General features: G+C 36.2%; 1 protein-coding gene across 2 annotated transcripts in view; it reads right to left on the bottom strand.

The window, feature by feature from the left end:
- The window catches only part of C14H8orf34 (chromosome 14 C8orf34 homolog), a 364,536-nt gene that overhangs the window by 96,111 nt on the left and 252,446 nt on the right, over nucleotides 1-15,979 (bottom strand). For both annotated transcript variants that reach the window (XM_010812074.4, NM_001199131.1), the window contains exon 9: nucleotides 8,478-8,563. In XM_010812074.4, coding sequence (XP_010810376.1) covers nucleotides 8,478-8,563 — 86 coding nt within the window. The remainder of the gene's footprint in view (nucleotides 1-8,477; nucleotides 8,564-15,979) is intronic.

Below are 15,979 nucleotides of genomic sequence, written 5' to 3'. Positions count from 1 at the left end.
CCAGGTTCCTCTGTCCACGGGATTCTCCAGGCAAGAATACTGTGGGTCACCATTTTCTTCTCCAGGGATCTTCCTGACCCAGGGATCGAACCCGAGTCTCTTACATCTCTGCATTGGCAGGCGGGTTCTTTACCACTAGTGCCACCTGGGAAGTCCATTTAAAAGGGTGCAATGAAGTCAGGACTGTGCAAGAGCTGCAGTCATCTTAGTCAGATCAACTCTTCTTTTGGCATATTATTTAGTTAATTGTTGGAATTTAATGTTCTTTTTCTGTCTTGTAATTTTTATTTGCTTTTTCCATCAACTGTTTTTTTTTTTCTTTTTTTGAGGGGCCACAGTATTTAAATTCCAATTTGTATTCTCTTTTTTAAACAGGATGAACAGTTCTGAAAAGTTGGGAGAAAGGTTGTTGTTGTTGTTGTTTCATTGCTAAGTCCCGTCCAATTCTTTGTGACTCCATGGACTGCAGCCCACCAGACTCTGTCTGTGGGATTCTCCATGCAAGAACACTGGAGCGGATTGCCATGTGCACCTCCAGGGCATCTTCTCAACTCAGAGTCTGAACCCATGTCTCTTTCATCACCTGAACTGTCAGGCGGGTTCTTTACCACTACCACTACCTGGGAGAAGAGTAATTATTATTAAATGACGGTTAGTATTCCATTTTAATGTATCAAGGAACAAGTTGATATTATTTGCTTGACTAGATTGATGATAGGGTATGTAATGACTTTCAAATATGTGAATAAAAAGATGGTAAACTTTTCCATATGTCTGCTAAATTAAATTAATTATAACAACGAAGATTTCTACAGGTTCTAGAGAATTCTTCAATAGAGATAGATACATAAAGCATCTAGAAATAGCTTGTGTTTTAATACCTTCCATTCAAATAAAAAAATCAGTTATAAGGAGGGTATTTTAAATCACCAGCAGCTTTAAACATTGATTGATTATATTTATTAATATTTTAAAGAACCATATGCATCCTTAAAGAAGGCCTTCCTTCACATTCCCACACACAAGTGGAGACAGATTTTTTTTTTTTGTTTCATAAAATGTGTGCTCTGAGAAGAAAATCAGAGCCTTAAATCCTCTGAGTCCTTAATGGCCAGTCAAGACCATAGAGACAATGGAAAGCTTAGTACAAATCTATAATCACAATTGTTAAATCATGGAGCTCTAGCTCCAATAATTCAGAATTTTATATTCAAGCAAAAAAAATCAGGATAAATGATGAGAATTGTACCACATTAAAAATATTAATCCATGAATAAAGGAAACTTGAATCCATATCTATTAAAACCCCATCATAAATGTGACAATAGATAGATTCTTTACTTTAGAATGCATAAATTAGTATAATTTAAGTCCCCCAAGACTGAATTATATTCTGCTGAACTGTGATCAAATATTACTATAATTTTAGTATTCATTCGGTATTTTTTCCATTTTATTATATGTTGAAATTGCTATTTGTGTGGAATATTGACAATAATATTAAAATGTCCGACCCTACATCATAAAGCAAATTATTACATTTACAGAAGAAAACTCACTCTCGTGGATTTGCTAGGATTTTTATAGTTGGAAATACTATATGCCAGGCTTTTAACTAGGAGCTGTTAAAACAAGTTGAGCAACAATTCCAGAAAAATAAACGACCTAATCAAAAAATGGGCCAAAGAACTAAACAGACATTTCTCCAAAGAAGACATAGAGATGGCTAACAAAACACATGAAAAGATGCTCAACATCACTCTTTATCAGAGAAATGCAAATCAAAACCACAATGAGATACCATCTCATGCCAAGTCAGAATGGCTGCTATCAAAAAGTCTACAAACAATAAATGCTGGAGAGGGTGCGGAGAAAAGGGAATCCTCTTACACTGTTGGTGGGAATGCAAACTACTACAGCCACTATGGAGAACAGTGTGGAAATTCTTTAAAAAACTGGAAACAGAACTGCCTTATGACCCAACAATCCCACTGCTGGGCATACACACCGAGGAAACCAGAATTGAAAGAGACACATGTACCCCAGTGTTCATCACAGCAGTTTACAATAGCCAGGACATGGAAGCAACCTAGATGTCCATCGGCAGACGGATGGATAAGAAAGCTGTGGTACATATACACAATGGAATATTACTCAGCTATTAAAAAGAATGCATTTGAATCAGTTCTAATGAGGTAGATGAAACTGGAGCCTATTATACAGAGTGAAGTAAGTCAAAAAGAAAAACACCAATACAGTATACTAACACATATATATGGAATTTAGAAAGATGGTAACGATGACCCTATATGTGAGACAGCAAAAGAGACATAGATGTAAAGGACAGACTTTTGGACTCTGTGGGAGAAGGCAAGGGTAGGATGATTTGAGAGAATAGCATTGAAACATGTATATTATCATATGTGAAATAGATCGCCAGTCCAGGTTTGATGCATGAGACAGGGTGCTCAGGGCTGATGCACTGGGATGACCCTGAGGGATGGGATAGGGAGGGAGGTGGGAGGGGGGTTCAGGATGGGGAACAACACATGTACACCCATGGCTGATTCATGTCAATGTATGGCAAAAACCACTACAATATTGTAAAGTAATTAGCCTCCAATTAAAATAAATAAATTATTAAAAAAAAAAAAAGAATATGAAGATTTGCTAAAACAACAACAACAAAAAAACCATGGTACAACTCAATAATGGACAAATAGTTCAATGGGCAGAATAGAATTTTTAGGTCCAAACCCATAAGAGCTTGGTTTTTGATAAAACAGTACCTCAAATTTATGTTGAAAGAACAGACAATATAGAGATGGTGTTGACTCACTCTACAAATAAAAATAAAATATGATCTCTATTTAACCTCAAATACAATGACAGACTCAAAATGAATCAGAGAAATAAATGTGGAAGATAAGATTATCAAGTTAATAGAAGACAATGTAAAGGAAAATTTTTTGTTATTTAGAGGTAAAACCTAGATTAGGAACAACAGAGGGTGTATGCCACCGCCATTCTTATTCACCATTGCTTTTAAGGTTTCACTGTATACAAAAAGAAATAAAATGATCAGTATAAAATTTTGAAAAAAAAAAACAAACAATTTGAGCAAGATAATCTTCTATGGCTCTCTCTCTTGGAGTTTACTTGAACACATTCACACAGTATGGATTTTTTTTTTAATAAAAATTAACATTTGTAAAAGGCTTGGCAATGGTTTTACATTTTGTTCTGTTCTTGTTTTAGTTCCATTCTTCCTGGTTATTGTTGCCACATCTAGTGAGATCTACAGTGTGGTGAGGTGTGAAGTGCGCCAGAATATTCAAAAATTTACATATCTGACCATATTTACATATCCAACCATATTTATCTTTGCTAAGTAGAAAGGATCCTTCTAAATAACCCAAATCTAGTGATAGAATAGCAGTATAATAAGCTACTTGGAACAACAAATATTGTGAAAACAGGATGAACCTAGAGACTGTCATACAGAGGGAAGTAAGTCAGAAAGAGAAAAACAAACTTTGTATATTAACACATATACATAGGATCTAGAAAAACGGTATAGCTGATCTTATTTGTGAGGCAGAAATAGAGACACAGACGTAGAGAACAAATGTATGGGCACCTGTGCAGGTTAAGGTGGCACGGGATGAATTGGGAGACTGGATTGACATATACACACTATTGATACTATGTATAAAATAGATAACTAATGGGAACCTACTGTATAGAACAGGGAACTCTACTCAATGTTCTGTGGTGATCTAAACAAGAAGGAAATCCAAAAAGAGGGGAAATATGTGTACATACATATAACTGATTCATTCTGCTGTACAGCAGAAACTAACACAACATTAAAAACCAACTATACTCTAATTCAAAAAAAAAATAAAAAACACCTTAGTGTTGAATGCTTGGAGAGGTGCACTTCATTTTTAAAGTGCTCTGAGTACACTGCTTATTACCAACTATTGGCGGGCACATATGTGTAAACTGTTGCTCTGTCAACTCCAGAGCAATTTTTTTCTAAGTATTAATTTAAACGATTTTCAAAATACAAGCTATGAATTTTTTTAGCTTTTCTGAATCACATGGAAAGGAAAATGATGTCTATTCCAGAGCATTTTTTCCTAAGTATTAATATAAATGATTTTCAAAATACAAGCTATGAATTTTTTGAGCTTTTTTGAATCACATAGAAAGGAAAACGAGTCTCTAAATTTGTTAAATGTTAGTTTATCTCCTCATTTGAGAGAAGAAACTGAAGAACAGAAAGATAAAGTAATTTTGTCAAAATCTAATAGTCTCTGGCACCACTTGCAGTTGAAACTTAGCCTCTGTGGTCGATGGGGCCTGCCAGTAAGAACCTAGAGATCTGTAGGGTTTGTCAATGATGTTTAACTTCATTTAATGACTTCCTGTCATTATTTATACTTTTGCTGTTTGTGTCACAACAGGTTTGTTTAAAGCACAAAGTTACACCTGCTCATAGAAATATTTGTTTATTGAGCCAAGTTCAATGTGGATGCATAGTTGACATAAAAATCACATTAGCACTTTGGATCTAGCGATCTGAATAACTTAAGTAGAAAAGAATGTACTGAACCAGACAGCATATTTTGGAATTTGTTGATTAGGTCTCTAACATCTGAATGTGAAGAATGCAGGATATAAGAAGTTCAAGAAGGGAGCTTAAGCTTAATGAATACCTTTTTTCCCCAGTGAATGCAAGTAACTATAATCAACATATTACTGATTTCCTTGTTTAATTTTCTAAAAAATTTAAATCCCAACAATCCTCAGTTATAATGTAAATGTGATTGTTGAAGGATATATTATCTGTAGATCAGTGGATTGGAGTAGTTTTGACAGAATTCAAAAGTATGTGTGTGTGTGTGCGTGTGTGTGTGTGTGCTCAGCTGCTCAGTCGGCCAGCTCTTTGCAACCCCTGGACTGTGGCCCACCAGGCTCCTCTGTTCATGGAATTTTCCAGGCAAGAATACTGAAGTGGGTTGCCATTTCCTTCTCCATATCTATATATACATGTGTGCATATACATATATAATGGGCCAGTAGTTAACACCTGTTTTGTATCTAGTTTTATATTGAGCATGATAGAGAACACAAGAAACTCTCAAGAAGCATATAATCCAATTGATGAGAGAACAAACACACAAGAAGTAATTCAAGAACAATAAGGGGCTAGAAACAGGAAAACATTTAAGTTTTGCTGTTGTCGTGTCCTGGCTATTGTAAATAGTGTTGCAATAAACATTGGGGTACATGTGTCTTTTTGAACTATGATTTTCTCTGGGTCTTTGCCCAGTAGTGGGATTGCTAGGTCACATGGTAGTTCTATTTTTAGTTTTGTAAGGAACGTCCATTCTGTTCTCCATAGTGATTGTATCAATTTGCATTCCCATCAACAGTACAAGAGTAGTCCTTTTTCTTCACATCCTCTCCAGAATTTATTGTTTATTTTTTTTAGATTTTTTGTACAATTTTTTTTAGATTTTTTGACGATGGCCATTCTGACTGCGAGATGATACCTCACTGTAATTTTGATTTGCATTTCTCTAATAATTAGTGATGCTGAACATCTTTTCATGTGTCTGTTTGTCAACTGTATGTCTTCTATAATTACAACATGGAAGCAACCTAAATGTCCATCGACAGAGGAATGGATAAAGTTGTGAAATATATCATATATACAATAGACTATTAGTTATAAAAGGAACAAAATTGGGTCATTGGTTAAGACATGGGTGGACATAGAGACTGTCATACAGAATGAAGTAAGTTAGAAAAACATATATTAATGCATATATCCACGTGGAATCTGAAAAAATTGGTATAGACGATCTTATTTACAAAGCAGAAACAGAGACATACATGTAAAGAACCAAAGTATGGATAATCAGGGGGAAAGGGGGATAGGATGAATTGCGAGATTGGGATTGACATATGTACACTATTAAAAAAAGAAAAAAGAAGAAAACATTGCTTGTGAACTGGACTTCAGAGAGACTTGACATCATCTTAGCACACAGGATCTGAATAGGCAGATGAGAAGAGAAAGAAATTTCTATGAGTCAAAGAAGAATGGCTTAAGTAAATGGACACTTGTAAGAAGAGCAGAGAAGAGAAACCAGGTTGATTCTAAAAACGAATGGAGTGTCCACTAATGGCCAGCGTGGGGCCCCTAAGTTGCTAGTGACACAGTGTATACCTTTCACTGTCAAGAATTAATGTCCGGCATGAGAGTGTTTCATCTTATCAGCACTAGGAAAGAGCTGAATGTGTAGAAGCTATTACCTTCTTTTTAGTATTGTGCTATACTGGCCCTGGTTTATGTTCTTATGATACCTTATTTTTTAACATTGATTTACATGTTTTTAATCTTTGACATATAAAAAGTATATTTAAAATATACATGCAAAATACTATATATAAGTTACAAAGCACAATGATAAAACAAACACCCCAAATCCATCACCTGACTTAAGAATTAGAACATTTCTAATAACCTTCATATACCTATGAATTCCTTCCTAATCCCATCTCTTTTATCCCCCTACCCCCGAGAATAGCCACCATTTCAAGTTTTTCATTCCCTTCTTTCAATATAATTCTACCACTTGACGTATGTTTTCCTAAAGAATATACTACTTAGACTTACTAGTTTTGAGCCTTAGAAAAATGACATTCTATGACTGCTTTTGTTCAATCAATATTATGCTTTTTTACAGACAAATTTTATTTTATTGAGATATGTATTTTTACATGTCCTTGTTTTATTTTTTATTTTTAACAAATACGATGCTTTTAAGATTCATTCAGTTGTGAGTTGCAACCTACTCACGTAAGACTAGAAGGCCCAAATGCCACTTCAGATGGGTGGCTTGAAGTCAGCATTTATATTATATTTATATCATGGAAACCAGCAATCTGTACAAACCAGGGCTTTTCATTTTCAGACAGTTGTTAACATTTACCAGCATACCACTTATATCATCCGTCCTGAGTGTAGCTGACATGCATTCAGTTTCCCACAGTATAACAATTCCACAGTTTATCCATTTTCCTGTCCACCAACATACTAACAAATTTGCTTACATTTCATGGTACATGAGACGTGCTTTCTAACATATTTATCCAGAAGTGAAGTCTCTGGGCTTCACTCAGATTTTAGGATAATGGAAAACTATTTCCAAAATTGTTTATGCCCCAGCTGTTGTATGAATCTCTTTTTGTCTCGGTCTTCACCAGCACTTGATTTTGTCAGATTTCTCAGTGTCACATAAAAAGTCATAAAACAGCATCTCTCAAGGGCCTTACTTTTCCTTGGTTACTAGAGTAAAATATTTTTCATATATTCATTGGCCATTTGTGTTTCCTCTTCTGTGAAATATCTATTGCTTATTTTTCTATTGGTTTGCTGATCCTTTGTTTATTGAATTATAGATACACTTTACATTTTTTGAATATTAATCTTTGATCAGTGACAAATATAGTTTCCTATTTTGTAGCTTATCAACCTCTTTTTTTCCTGCCATTTTTTGATGAATAAGAATTCTTAACACTCTATAATTGAGCTTTTTTAATGTTTAGGAATTTTTGCATCTTGTTTAAGATGTCCTTCTCTAGCCAGGTGTAAGGAAAATGTTTTCCCATAGTTTCTCTTCTAATTATTACAATTGAATGTATGGACTGCTTCCTGATAGAACAATGAACGATGAAGCAGTGATATACCTTACATGCCACTGTAGTGGCATTACATGTACTTATTTATATATTCAGCAAACATCTTGAAATGCCCTGGCATGAACTTAATATGCTAAGCCAAGGAGTTTGAATTTTGTTCTATAGAAAATAGAACCAAAAATAAATAAATTTTTTTTTATTTAAATAAATAAAATTTATTTTTAGAAATATAATGAACCAAATGGGGTGAGATTGTACAAGGAAAATCTATTTATAGAGCTCTTACACTAAATGGAGAAGGACAAAGGCGTAGACTAGGCAGTCTTGGGGGAAACGAGACTGGCTTGGTGACAGTGACGTAATTTGAGTTCAATTTAATATAGGGCTGAGAGAGGTGAAAGTAAATCAAGTCTGATATTGACATTTCTGCCCAGAAGACTGAAAGGATCCACAAAATGAGAATGGGAGTAGGTGATGTAAGTTCCAAAACCAAGCTGGAATTAGTGACAAACTCTGAGAGTAGAAATGTGGTCACCCTGTATCTTAAACAAGCACAGGAGTTAAGAGGCTGCTTCTCACACTTCTTTTTCTCCTTTGCCCTTAGCTTCCTGACACACAAAACCTGCAGGAGTGGTGGGCGGATGACTGACAGCTATGGTGATTTGGTGCAAGAAAAGATGCTTGGTTTCATTTTCTTTTTAAAGACATCTTTAAGTGACACTAAAATCACAATATATCTTGTTGGATTTAAAACTCACCCAAAGACTCTGAGACTATTTCATCTGGAGATTGAAGTATTTGTGAAGTCTCTTCTGTCCTTTCTGCCAGGTTGTCTCCTTGAAGCCTAAATGATTAAAAACGGTTATTGAAACCTCCAGTAATGTTGACTCGTGAAATGTGAGCTATATGTTATTGGCAACATGACTATGAACTTCTAAATTCTAAAACCAGGCATGCTTCTTCCAAGTAGAAATAAAGCTTTACTGAAATCTTTGTCATATAGTGTTTTTTTTGCTTTTCTAACCTTTAAGCAAAAGGCTTTCATCTTTTCTCCTGTATCCATGGGAAGATTAGTCTAGGTAGAATCTGCTTTTCTTCTTAGCCTGAGGAAGATTTATAAGTAAATGTTTTCACGGACACTGCAATGGGGAAGTGAGTGGAAGAAAAGCAAGCATCCAACATAGTGTGCTCGCCTGACTTCTGGGTCCAGGGGCCTGAGAAGGTTTCCATGGTTACACAGAGGTTCATCAAATACAGTTTTCCAAACCAATCAAACCTGAGCTTAAAGGCCTGCAGGTCAAAATCTGTTTCATCAGGGGGCATGAAGATTCAATACGTGGATGGCCCAGGGTTCTCAAAGACACTGGGTCTTCTTCAGGAGAGGAAGATTGCACAGGGATTTTCATGACAATAGATTTCTGAGCTTCTATATCCTCACCTCTGTAGTGAGGTTAGTCTGGGCTTAGTTATACTGTGAAAGCACTCTATCAAAAGAGGTACAGCTCATCAATAAACATGGGAACTCTGACCTAAGGAAACAGAATAAGCTCTGCTAACATTGGAGGACAGTTATCAAATAATCCAAAGGTTGGAGGTTTCTGCCAGTGCCTTACTTTTTTTCTTGCATTTCCTGATGGTGAGTACCCTCATGGGAGAGTATTAATGAAAACATGACATATACTATTAATATTTTTAAAAATGCAAACTCAAATACAATCCATAACTGTACTAGAATTTTTCATAGTTAAAATCTTCAACTCTTTTATACCTTTATCTGTATATACCACAGTGGAATCCAATAATGTATATGCATGACTCTCTTTACTTTTTGTATAAGTATAAATATTGTGCATTATACTTTTATTCCTACAATAATAAATTTTACACATTTATGTATGTATTATACATTTATTGTTGGTGGTGGTGGTTAGTGACTCAGTCATGTCTGACTCTTCCCTTGAGGCTCCTCTGTCCATGGAATTCTTCAGGCAAGAATACTGGAGTGGGTTGCCATTCCCTTCTCCAAGGCATCTCCCCAACCCAGGGATGGGGACCGAACCCATGTCTCCTGAATTGGCAGCACTGAGCCACCTGAAAAGCCCCATGACACATTTATACTTACATATTATCTTCTATACACAAAGTTACTATATTATATAAGCTAATTAAATAATTCTCAAGAGTAATTTGCTGATAGTCATATAAAACTTTTCAGTCAAAAATCTTACACTTCTAATTAAGTTTTAATTTTTACTCTAAAAAAAAGGCATCATTTTTAAGTGACTGATTTAGCTACATACTTCTCAAATCTGCCCAGTTCCTTCTTTTTATTTTGTTTACTTCTAATCACTGGGGTAAGTATTTTACTCATCAGCAACATCAAATATTCTTTTTTCATCAAAATGATCAAAGAGAGAATATATGTAGGTATACAAGACATTGAAGTGTGTAAATAAAGATTACTATTAAAAATTGACAATCAGTTACAACACATTTGGGTATCTACCATTAGGTTATAAACCTAAATGATGACTCCCCTCTCAGTCCAGTGGTTATGATGGTATACTTCCAACACAGAGGACATGGGTTTGATCCCTGCTTGGGGAACTAAGATGGTACATGATGCATGGAGCAGCCAAAAAATTTTAAAATACCTAAACAGAAAATAAATCTCCAATAAAGGTAGAATAAAACAAGAAATCAAACCTAAGTTGCAATTTTTTTTATTCATGGCAAGCTTCAATGAAAACAAATACTTGTTTAGTATTTATCAATATGCTCAATAATAACCCAAATGTTGTGGCAATGTAAAGAAATAGGAACTGTCCTTGATTTCATGGAGTTCTCAACTGAGCTGAGTTGAAAAGAAAAATGGCCAGGATAACCACCAACAAATTGGGTGGCCTTGAAGCTGCCTCATCGTTGTCCAAACTGTACCCTCCAGACACCTTTGGAGTTGAATTCGCCGTGACTTGGCATCAACCCCATTGAGGAATGCCTCTGAGCCCCACTATCCTTGAGTGGTCTGCCAATGTTTCCCAAGCTGAAATCCACACAGCACTACTTCTGTAAGAGCTTAATAGGTGCTATGCAAACAAGGGTTGTGTGGGCAAGTCCGGGAAATACAGTTGCCATAAAAGTTAAATCACTTTTTTTTTTTTTTTACATTACAAGAGTTGTACTCATACCCTCAAACATTTTCTCTTTGCTTTCTGAAACTCCCCTTCCATATTAAGCACTCTTCTATATTCTCAGCCTCTAAATAAAATGTTTCTTGCTTCTCCTGTCATAAGGAAAGCCTTTTCTCATCTAAGAATAGGACATCCCTTTTTCCTCTAAGAATATTATCGTACCTCCTCTTCAAAGGAGGCTGTGTAGCCCCTCAACCTCAGCTAACAGAAGGGTATGAAGATTAACTTGTATTCTCTCTGCCTGGGGAGACTTTGATCAGGCTCAAAATTTTCTTCTTCAACTCAAGTGTCACTATTGAATGAAATTTGTGTTTACGTATATGTACTGACTAATTTCAAAGTCCCTCAATCTCAAATCTGGAGTCTTTCCTTCCATTTCACCTTCCCCAACCCAAAGGACAGATAATTCAATTGCTTTGTCAGAAATCTTAAAATCCAGTGTTCTGTTCTCTGATAACAAACTCACTTCCTTTAGGTGATTTCACAAATTAGCTTTTTTATTTATTTAGTTTTGGCTGCACTGGGTCTTTGCTGCAGGGGGTGGGGTTTCTCTAATTGCTGCTCGCAGGCTTAGTTGCTCCACAGCATGTGGGACCTTAGTTTCCTGACCAGGGATTGAACCTGCGTCCCCCACATTGAAAGACAGATTCTTAACCAGTGGGCCACCAGGGAAGTTCCTCAACTTCCTCTTCAATCAAATACATATCTTCATCTTCTCTCAGTTCTCTCCCGGGTTTTGCTCCTCTCCTGATTTCCTTCCTGCCCTACTCAGATGGGACCTATTGTCCCCTCAATCCCCATGCACCCACATCTTTTAGTCATTACTGCCAACCAGACCCTAATCCTGTATTAACCTGTCATTTTTGTTTACATGGCAGCTTAAAACTACTGGGAAGGATTATGACACTCTAGGACTGATGAGTACAAACAAATCAATAGTTCCCAACTTTAAACTTCAGCTTGTCGGTAGATTTTCTTCCATTCCTTTCAAAGTCTTCAAAAATATCACCTCTCTTTTGTGTCCATCCAAAAAATTACGTAATCAAAAATAAAGACCTTCTACTCCCACTCACACAGCACCTGCAGAAGTATCTTTACCCTGACCTGTATTCACCACCTTCCGAATTCACAAGAGAGTGAGAGACCCTCTCCCCTGTCCAAGGTTTAGATCATCCATCAGGCTGGTGATTTGGGTCCCATCATCTCATCTGCCTCTTCATTTATTTTACTCACCACCACTCATTCTATTCATCTCTGTGGCTCATTTCCCACAGCATAGAAATAAGCTCACTTCTCTTTCAACCTTAAAAAAACAAACAAAACAACATCCCTCCCATAAGTATCTAAAACATCTACCTATTGCTTTTTCTAGCTCATTATTCTTTGAGTCAAACTCCTTAAAAATGCTTCCATCAATGCCTTTTAAAAAAAATCAAAGTATAACATAAGACATCCTGTTAGTTTCAAGTGTACATCATAGTGATTGTATATATATACACATAAATATATATATCAGTCAATCAGTCAGTCAGTTCAGTAGCGTCTGACTCTTTGCGACCCCATGAACTGTAGCACGCCAGGCCTCCCTGTCCATCACCAACTCCCGGGGTTTACCCAAACTCATGTCCATTGAGTCGGTGATGACATCCAACCATCTCATCCTCTGTTGTCCCCTTCTCCTCCCACCTTCATTCTTTCCCAGCATCAGAGTCTTTGCCAATGAGTCACGGCTTCGCATCAGGTGGCCAAAGTATTGGAGTTTCAGCTTCAACATCAGTCCTTCCAATGAACAGTCAGGACTAATTTCCTTTAAGATGGACTGGTTGGATCTCTTTGCAGTCCAAGGGACTTCCAAGAATCTTCTCCAACACCACAGTTCAAAAGCATCAATTCTTCAGTGCTCAGTTTCTTATAGAAAGCTGAAATATGTATATAAATGTATATATATATATATATATATATATATATACACATATACATTTTGAAAGGGTCACTAAGAAAAGTATAGTTACCATCTGCCACCAAGCAAAGTTATTACAATATTATTGACCATATTCCTTATGCTCTACTTTGCATCCCCATGACTCACTTCTTTTATAACTGGATGTTGATATCTCTTAATCTCTTTTACTTATTTTGGCTGCCCCTCTACCTCCCTCCCATCTAGCAACCAACAGTTTGATCTCTGCATCCGTGAGTCTGTTTCTGTTTTATCAGTTCCTGTTTTGTTTTCTAGATTCTACATATGAACATGTGAGTTGTCCCATATCTTGGCTATTATAAATTGCAAATAATGCTGCAATGAATATATGGGTGCAAATATCTTCCTGAGTTAGTGTTTTTGTCGCGGTTCCAGAGAAATACTCAGAAGTGGAATTGCTGGATCACATGGTAGTTCTATTTTTAATTTTTTGAGGAACCTCTGTGCTGTTTTGTAAAGCAGTCACACCAACTTACATTCCTACCAACAGGGCATGAGGATTCCCTTTTCTCTGTATCCTTTCCAGGACCTGTTATTTTTTGTTTTTGATAATAGCTGTTCTGACAACTGTGAGGTAGTGACTCATTGTGGTTTTGATTTCCATTTCCTTGATAATTAGTGATGTTGAGCATCTTTTCAGGTGCCTGTTGGCCATCTACATATTTTCTTTAAAAAAAGAAAAAAGGTCTATTCAGGTTCTCTGCCTATTTTTTAAATCCAGTTTTTTAAGTTTTTAAATTTTGAGTTGCACAAGCTCTTCATATATTTTAGATATTAACTCTCCACCAATGCCTCTACTTCCACAGTTTCAATTCACCTCTCAATCTATTTTAATTTGGTGTGTCCTGCTGCCATTCTGAGACGATTGGCTACACACTAAGACTGCCTGATCTTCTACTTGCCACACACAGAGGAAAACTTCCTGATCTTGTTTTTATTTTACTTTCATTTCTACTTTGTGTGAACACTCTTTTCCCAGTCTGTACCATCTCCCTGAATCAGTTCACCCACTCTTTCAGTTTAACTACATGTAGGGTGGTTTTTCAAATCTTTATCTTGAGTTTTCAACCTGAGATTGGTGTAACCAAATACTAACTGGACATTTTAATTGAACTAACCAGAAACATCTCAAAGCAAATTGTCCAGAGCAAACTCTTCTGCATCATACCCTGCCTTGTATGACACATGGCTAATCAATCTGATTCTTATTAATTATATTTCCTAAAGGAATTTCCTGAATCCAGTACTTCTTTATTCTACTACTACAATCACGCTGCTCATCTTGACTTGCTCGGATTATTACATAGTTTCCTTGATGATATTTATACACAGAAACTGTTCTTCAAAAATTCATTTTCCATATGGCTACCAGAAAATTCCAAACAAATCCTCATGCTTTATTATTCTCATGCTTTAAATATTTCGATGCAAGGGATTTTAACACGAGTATTCTTAAGGGATCCATAAACAGGTTTCAGGGGAATCACTGTAATTCACAATAAATGGAATAAAAAGTTTTTGGTGGATGTGCCCTTTTTTGGACAGGGAGACAGTAACCTCAACCAGATGCTCAAAACTAATCTTTGACTCAAAAGACTTTAAGAACTACCATTTTTACTGGAGTCTCTTGTGCAAAATGAGTTATGGTTTCCTTACCAAATCATTCAAAACTCTCTATTGCACGACCCCTACCTGTGTCTGCAATTTCACCTTCTTGGATATTTCACCGTGGATTTTATACTCCATAAACTCCAAACTGCTTTTACTTTTGTGCAGATATTTTATTAAGCCTCTCTGGCTTATAATTATCTCTGGCAGAATTTACGTTCCCCTCATTTACTTTTTGGCTTAATCCTAGGTTTTAATTACAGATTCTCCTTTTTTCAGTTTTTCTTCCAGAAGTCTTAGTACCTATGCAAATCTTTACCATAGTTCTTACTTTACTATGTTTTGTTTGCTTTGATGTCTATCAACACACACCAAGTATCTTAAAGATGAGTTTTATTTTTCATATTTTTATGTCTCTAAAGCCTAGTTCAGATTGAGCTTGATACATTGCAAACTCTGAGAGAGATTTCTTAAGGTATTTTTTAGTGATGAGCTTACCTTTGAGAAAAGGAGGAAAAGAGGACCCAATCTATGTATAAGGAATTTTCTACAGGATATCTGAGTATATTTACATTCTCTTGAAAAGAGGTAAAAATCATCCTGCATCTCTTAACCTGGTTCACCCTAATACAGATGTAAACCAGAGGCTTACGTGCAATCCAATTTATGGTCTGGGGTGGGGGCAGGAGTGAGGAACACAGAGTGACACATAAAAGAAGAGAAAGGTGTGTTATTGAGTCATACCCTTTACTGGTGGTTGCTGCTCAATCCCATAAGAATTCTAAGGATCCTTGCAAAACATGTCCACTTGAAGAATGAAAGCATAGAGCATGTATCCATAGGCTCCTGGTCAAGGGTGGTCCCTGATCATTGATCTCCCTGATCTTTTCAGTTGTGCATACATCAGTTTAGAATGATTCTCATTAGTCATCCCAGGGCAGGAAATGAGATGTAAAAGATACCAGTGTAACTGAGATGCTAAAGTTTGCACATGCACAAAGCTGGCTCCCACAGTTGGAAGAAGCATATGCCAAAACAGTTGCTAATAAAAGTTGGGGCATTTTAAGTGCGGTACAAGCAGAGGAGATAAAGATATTAAATGTGTTTAGGTATCAAACAAATGAATCAGATTTCATTTTAATTGAACTGACTTGGCTAGGAAAAATCTCCAAGTTTATGAGTCAACAGTCACTTTCCATTGATTCAGTCTTAATGGTGAATAAGCCAATGAAAGATAGCATCCTCAGAGACTACTATAGTGCATATCACAGCCTATCATAGTACCAGGCACATGTACATGATCAATAGACATTTGTTAAGTAAATGTTGCTGAAAAGTCCCTATGTCTTACCAAATAGCTTAAGGAAGATGGACCAGTCAAGAGGAAACATATGGAAGCTCATTCAGGAGACTGGTGGCTGTAGCAGTGATTCAAATTTTGCTTGCTTGGTAATGTTTTGAGATCCAGCTGATTCCAATG

Source organism: Bos taurus, chromosome 14 (genome assembly GCF_002263795.3).
Source record: "Bos taurus isolate L1 Dominette 01449 registration number 42190680 breed Hereford chromosome 14, ARS-UCD2.0, whole genome shotgun sequence".
In the NCBI taxonomy this organism is placed as follows: domain Eukaryota; kingdom Metazoa; phylum Chordata; class Mammalia; order Artiodactyla; family Bovidae; genus Bos; species Bos taurus.
Note: the sequence above shows the minus strand (reverse complement) of the source record. Positions and strands in the feature narration are given on the sequence as shown.